This window comes from Cyprinodon variegatus, unplaced genomic scaffold (genome assembly GCF_000732505.1).
Source record: "Cyprinodon variegatus isolate N-32 unplaced genomic scaffold, C_variegatus-1.0 Scaffold1061, whole genome shotgun sequence".
NCBI classification, from domain to species: Eukaryota; Metazoa; Chordata; class Actinopteri; order Cyprinodontiformes; family Cyprinodontidae; genus Cyprinodon; species Cyprinodon variegatus.
In genome coordinates, this window is record NW_015151514.1 from 108,064 (window position 1) to 113,887 (window position 5,824).

General features: G+C 39.6%; 1 protein-coding gene across 1 annotated transcript in view; it reads left to right on the forward strand.

Annotated features, from left to right (window-relative positions):
• The window catches only part of LOC107101159 (methylcrotonoyl-CoA carboxylase beta chain, mitochondrial-like), a 12,407-nt gene that overhangs the window by 730 nt on the left and 5,853 nt on the right, over positions 1–5,824 (forward strand). The window contains exons 2-9 of the mRNA XM_015399950.1: positions 1,131–1,286; positions 1,596–1,792; positions 1,914–2,092; positions 2,201–2,281; positions 4,511–4,689; positions 4,765–4,972; positions 5,071–5,162; positions 5,810–5,816. Coding sequence (XP_015255436.1) covers positions 1,131–1,286; positions 1,596–1,792; positions 1,914–2,092; positions 2,201–2,281; positions 4,511–4,689; positions 4,765–4,972; positions 5,071–5,162; positions 5,810–5,816 — 1,099 coding nt within the window. The remainder of the gene's footprint in view (positions 1–1,130; positions 1,287–1,595; positions 1,793–1,913; positions 2,093–2,200; positions 2,282–4,510; positions 4,690–4,764; positions 4,973–5,070; positions 5,163–5,809; positions 5,817–5,824) is intronic.

Genomic DNA, 5,824 nt, shown 5'->3' on the forward strand with positions numbered 1-5,824 from the left:
TTCTTACTTTAATCTCAGAGTTCTGACTTTAATCTCAGAATTCTGACTTTAATCTCAAAATTCTGACTTTTTTCCCCCAGAATTCTGACCTTTTTCTCAGAATTCTGACTTTTTTTCTTAGAATTCTGACTTTTAAACCATCCACCGTATTTAACCCATCCCCTTGGGGGACAGTGGGCTGCACAATGGCACCCCACTGTCCCCCACTATGCCACCAACCCCCTCGTTGTAGCCTATTGAAAGTAAAAGTTGAAAATAATCCTAAAATGGTCTATGATAAATTCCATTTTATGTAGATGAGTGACAGTTGCAAGCTGGACATCTGTTTCCATTTTTTTTAAAATCAGTTAATTTAGTTTTACAATGTAACAATCATGTGACTTAATCTTTTATTCCTAATCTATACAACGACCTGCCAGTGAGTGCAGATGGTGAAAAAAACAAAACCCTTTTTTTATTTCAACTCCAAAAATCTTACTCCATTGACATTTCATTACTCTAATCGGGTACAAACACACTTGTTCCAATAAAATGTTACTTTTAGTTAACTTTTTGCAGTTTATGCAGACTTTTTATCCAGTATTTCTAAAGAGTGTTGATGCAATCCTTCAATTGTTCATAAAGTAGTAATTTCTTGGAGATCGCTGTGTGTGTTGAAGAGACGCCATCTGACCATCTCCATAATAAAACATAGTAGTGGGCTGCTTCATTAGTTTAGCCACAGGGAAGCTGATCCAGGTGGATGGGAAGCTGGATTGGAGATTATCTGCAGATAATACTTAAAAACTGGTTTAAGGCTGCAGAAGAGTAGAGAGTTAAGCAGAGGTTCAACTTGGGATGAGAACACTTTTCATAAAACCAAAACTATGCTTTATCTTAAAGCATATTATCCTAATAGAATGGCCCAGTCACAGTTCAGGCCTAAATCCAATGGAACGTCTGAGGAAAGACTGTTGTTCTGTTAAGTTTGAGTTAGTCTGTAAAAAAAGAATGAGCAAAAAATTTTAGTAAACCAGTTTGGTTATAATAATAATAATAGATATATATTAAACCGTCGTAATGTGCTAACCTTCATGTATACCTTTGCAAAACACTTTTTAAATCACTCTCATTTGAATTTTGTTTTGCAGATTTGCTGAGCCATTTTCCGTTCGCTATGCCAGCTCAGAGGCAGGAAATCGGAAAGCTCTTCGCAGCGCCTTCCCAGTGCTGGAGCGCCCCCTGCAGCCCATCCAGCGCCACGTCTATGAGGCAAACCTGAGGAACAGCAGCGCCTGCCAAAGGAAGTAGGTTCAGCTCAGGTCTGCAGAGGAAAAGTCCCCTCTGCTTCGTGGCGCTGCTAACCACGGGTTAAAGATCAGTCAGTTAATCAAATAAGTGGTCGAAGACTTTGCGAAACAATATGTACAGAAATCAGAGACAAAAAACTTAGATTTTACTTCATGTCATCTGTTAATTTTATTCTCCATGATGAAGATGTTGATCTAATTTTGTTGTATTGTATTTTAGTGTCTTGGGTAGGCGAGGCATCTACTTCTGACACCGTCAACCTTTCTGTCTTTTTCCATCTTTAACACCCAGTCTCTACTTGTTAGGTACACGGAGTTGAAGGAGAAGGTGATGAGAGGCGGAGGCGAGAACGCCATAGCCAGACACACTCAGAGAAACAAGAAGCTGCTGGTCAGGGAGCGCCTCAGCCTCCTGTTGGACGATGACGACTTCCTGGAGCTTTCGCCGTTCGCCGGGTTGGGTCTGCCGTACGGGGACATCCCTTCAGCAGGCTGCCTGACCGGTCAGAAACCTCTAGCTGTGTCTTTGGTACTATGCTGCATATCTAAACCAGTCTGACTGCGTTTCTCTGACTGTTCTGACTCTACGGCTCACCCTGTGTGTGTGCGTGTGTTTGTATCCAGGCGTCGGTCGGATCAATGGTCTGTGGTGTGTGTTTATCGCCAATGATGCCACAGTGAAAGGCGGCACCGCGTATCCAATCACAGTGAAGAAGCAGCTGAGGGCACAAGAGGTAGCCATTCAGAACCGCCTGCCTTGTGTCTACCTGGTAGACTCTGGTGGAGCTTTCCTACCTCTGCAGGTCTGAATGCCCAAAAAAAAAGTTTTTCTTTCAGGACAGCGACAGATAGACGGATCATACTAACAGCCATTTTTCACTCTTAATTCCCTCCTTCAATGAACTGTCCAGTCGGAGATTTTTCCTGATAAGAACCAGGGAGGAAGAACCTTCTATAATGAAGCCATCATGTCTGCCATGAAGATTCCACAGGTAGAAAATACTCACTCAATCAAAAATCTTTCTATACGTCCTGGGTCATGCTTTCTAAAAGGAACTCTGGAGTTTTTGTGACATAAAACAGGCCCACAGCATCACATATCTATCACCGTGTTTAACAGTGGAAATGAGGTACCTTACCATAGGGCTGGGCGATAAACCTGATTTTTATCGTTATTCACTACGATAACCGGTCGAAAATGTTCCTATGGTAGGTGAAAGAAGTAAACTTACTTGTGCCGTTTTTAGTGTGTGCGCTGGTGGCTGGTATTTCCTTCCCCTTTAGGACATGGCACAAGTGTCTAATCACTTCGATCCAGTCAAAAATGTAGACAAAGAGAATAGAGGAGGGACTCGGTGAAAAAGCGATTAACACAGCTGTAAATTAAATTACATCAGTTAATCATGTGGAGCCGAGCGAGAGCAGAGATGAAGCTGAGTGTGCAGAGAAGAAATCGAGGGCGTTGTCAGAGTTTTGCATGCGGCAGACTGGTTTTGAGTGAGGATGTGTGAGTTTAAACAATGCACATTGATCTCATTGCATGCTCAGTTCGGTGGCACCAAATAAATATTGAGCAAAAGACGATGAAATGCAAGGTTTGCCTAAAAACGATTAGAACTAACCAAAGTAACCCATCCAACCTCCACCACCTACAGCAGAGCCACGTTCAAAGGTTCGCAAAATGCTCCATTACCTTTGCGCAAAAATGTGTGCATCAGAAGTAACCTTTTTCTCCTGTTCAATGAGACATTGTTGAACATTTAAACCTGAATGATTTAAACCTTTAATATTTAATTGAAATTAATCTGAAATGTGATTTATTCAATAAGTTAATTATAAATAGATCAGTTGCATTTCCTGCACACACCTCTATTTCTGATAGAGGAGCCGGAGCATTTATCAGTTTAGTAGCTTTTATTTGTCCCAGTATGGGCAATTTTTGTGCAGTAGTAGTACACCTTTCACACACACGTTCACATTTCACAAATCACAGATAAAAAATAAAAGAAGAAACACAACAAAATTTTTAAAAATATAAAAGCAAAGTGGATATAAAAAAAATAATGCATTAATCGTTATTGAGGTAAAACTGCTTAATTAATTGTGATTTTGTTTTTTTTATGTTATATCTCCCAGCCTTACCTTGGCAGATAAATATTGTTGTTAAAAAGCTAAATCAAAGGCTGGATTCACTGTAAATTTCCAGTTGAAGTTCTAATAGATTTCCAATAATCTCCAATTGTTTACGTTTCTCATTATAGGTCAGAATATTTCAGTGTGTGCCCCGAATCAGCGGGATAGTATGTAGCTAGCTCGCAGTTTAAACTTTATGCCACTAAAGTGTCAAGTTAGAAGTACTTATTGGTCACAAAAACTACTGTTTGCTTTCTTTGAAGCACACAAATAAACATACTGACCATTATTTTGTTTTTATCTTGTCATTAACAAACTAAACTTGTAACATTTGAATAAAACAAAGAAGTCAGATTTTTTAGAAAGCAGATCTATGAATCATAATGGATCCATAACATCAGAAGGTTCTCGCTCATCTGAGGTAGTAAAGAAAACAATAATTAGTTTATGCTCAAAATAGAATATTGGTCTCGTTTCATGATTTTTTTTAGTAAAACTTATTAAATGTTTTTGGTCCTGTTTGCTATGAGAGCCAAAGCTGTGTTAATAGAAGAAATAAATTGTGTTGAATATTTTCCATATTAACATTTGAATGACCAGCCCACTCATCCATCAAAGTGTGGGGTTAAATGCAGAGGGCAAATGTGATTGCAATTTGATGCAATAAAAAAATAAAGATTGTTTATATTACATTTTACAATGTCTGTGAATATTTTCTCTAAAAACGAGCATAAATGTCTACAACTTCATCAGCTTCCTTCGCTGGGGGGGATCACCTCCCTGATAAATGCCCAAATAACCAGGGGCAAAGGAGACCTTTATTTGGTAAAAATGTGAATCTTTTTTTTTTTGTTATATTTATACTGCAAAGTAAAAAAAAAAAAAAAAAAAGGAATGGATTACTAATTTAGACAAATCAAAAACTCAGCTTTTTATTTAAAGAAACTTCATTTTATTTAAGAACTCGTATTAGAGTCGATTGAGGCACCTGAGCTCGGACATTTCTCATATGCCACGGCAATAAAATAATAATTTTCAGTATCTTTATCATTTTCCGTGTCAATTAATTACGGTTAATGATGTTAAAGGTGGCGCTCGTGTGCGGGTCATGCACTGCGGGTGGAGCGTACGTCCCCACGATGGCAGAGGAGGCGGTGATGGTGCACCGAATAGGAACCATATTCCTGGGAGGCCCTCCGCTCGTCAAAGCCGCTACAGGAGAGGAGGTGTCACCAGAGGACCTGGGAGGGGCCCGACTCCACGCAGAGTAAGAACCATAAACCAAGGCCGTGGACATGAGTGAGTTCATATCTCCAGCTGTCTGCTTGCTGCCCCGTTTTAGGGTGAGCGGCTGTGTGGATCACTTTGCATGGGAGGAGAAGGAGGCGTTTGATCAGACAAGAAACATAATCTCCACCCTGAACTTCCAACTGCCTGAAGAGGAGGAGGACACAGCAAAGAGGAGAGCAGGAGAGGAGCCTCTGCACAGCTCTGAGGAGCTCCTGGGACTCGCTCCTCAGAACTATAGCCACACTCTGGATGTTAAGATGGTAAGGCACCTGGAAAAAACACGGCTGCACCAAATGGTTTGCTATGCAGGCCGAGCAGGTTCAGAGCCATAATGTTTGGATTTTCTTTTCCTGTTCAGATCGTGAGTCGTCTGACAGATGGGAGCCGCTTCCAGGAATTTAAAGCTCGATATGGAACCACACTCATCACTGGATTTGCTAAGATTCATGGGTAAAACGTTAATTGGCTCTAAAATCAGGCTGATATCTCAAACTTACATTGGCACAGTATTTAAGAAATGTTTACTTTGACTTTCATCCATAGATTTTAATGATTTATTAGCCTGTTTGGTGTAGCTGGAGAGATTGCATTGATTCTGAAACAAACTAGTTAATAGACTGCTGCAGTTTATGAAAAAAAAGTTTTCAAGTAAAAAAAAAGATAATTGAAATAGATTGTTGATATTTTGACTATGAACTTTATATTCATACAATTGGTCAGATCTGAAGAACTTTAATGACCCCGTTTCTCTGGGCCATCGATATGAGAGAGATGTTATTTCTTTTAGCCAATCAGGTGTGCCGTAACTTTTACTTGGTCTTCATTCTTTAAGTTTATGCCTCCACATTCTGTCTGCTGTGTCTCTGTGTTACATTTTGCTTTTTTTTTTTTTTCATTATTCCTATAGAGGAACTTCTTCATCATAACAATCCACACTCATCCATTTAATCAACAGCTTCTCCTTTTGCCATTAAAATGACTCCTTTAACTTCATCTTCTGCTGTATGGATCAGTAAAAATTTATTTTAAAGTCTTTTTTCAGTTAGCCTTGGCCGATTTGCAGCAGAGCAATCTCAATATGTCGTCTCTTCCTGTAGGAACCTGGTGGGAAT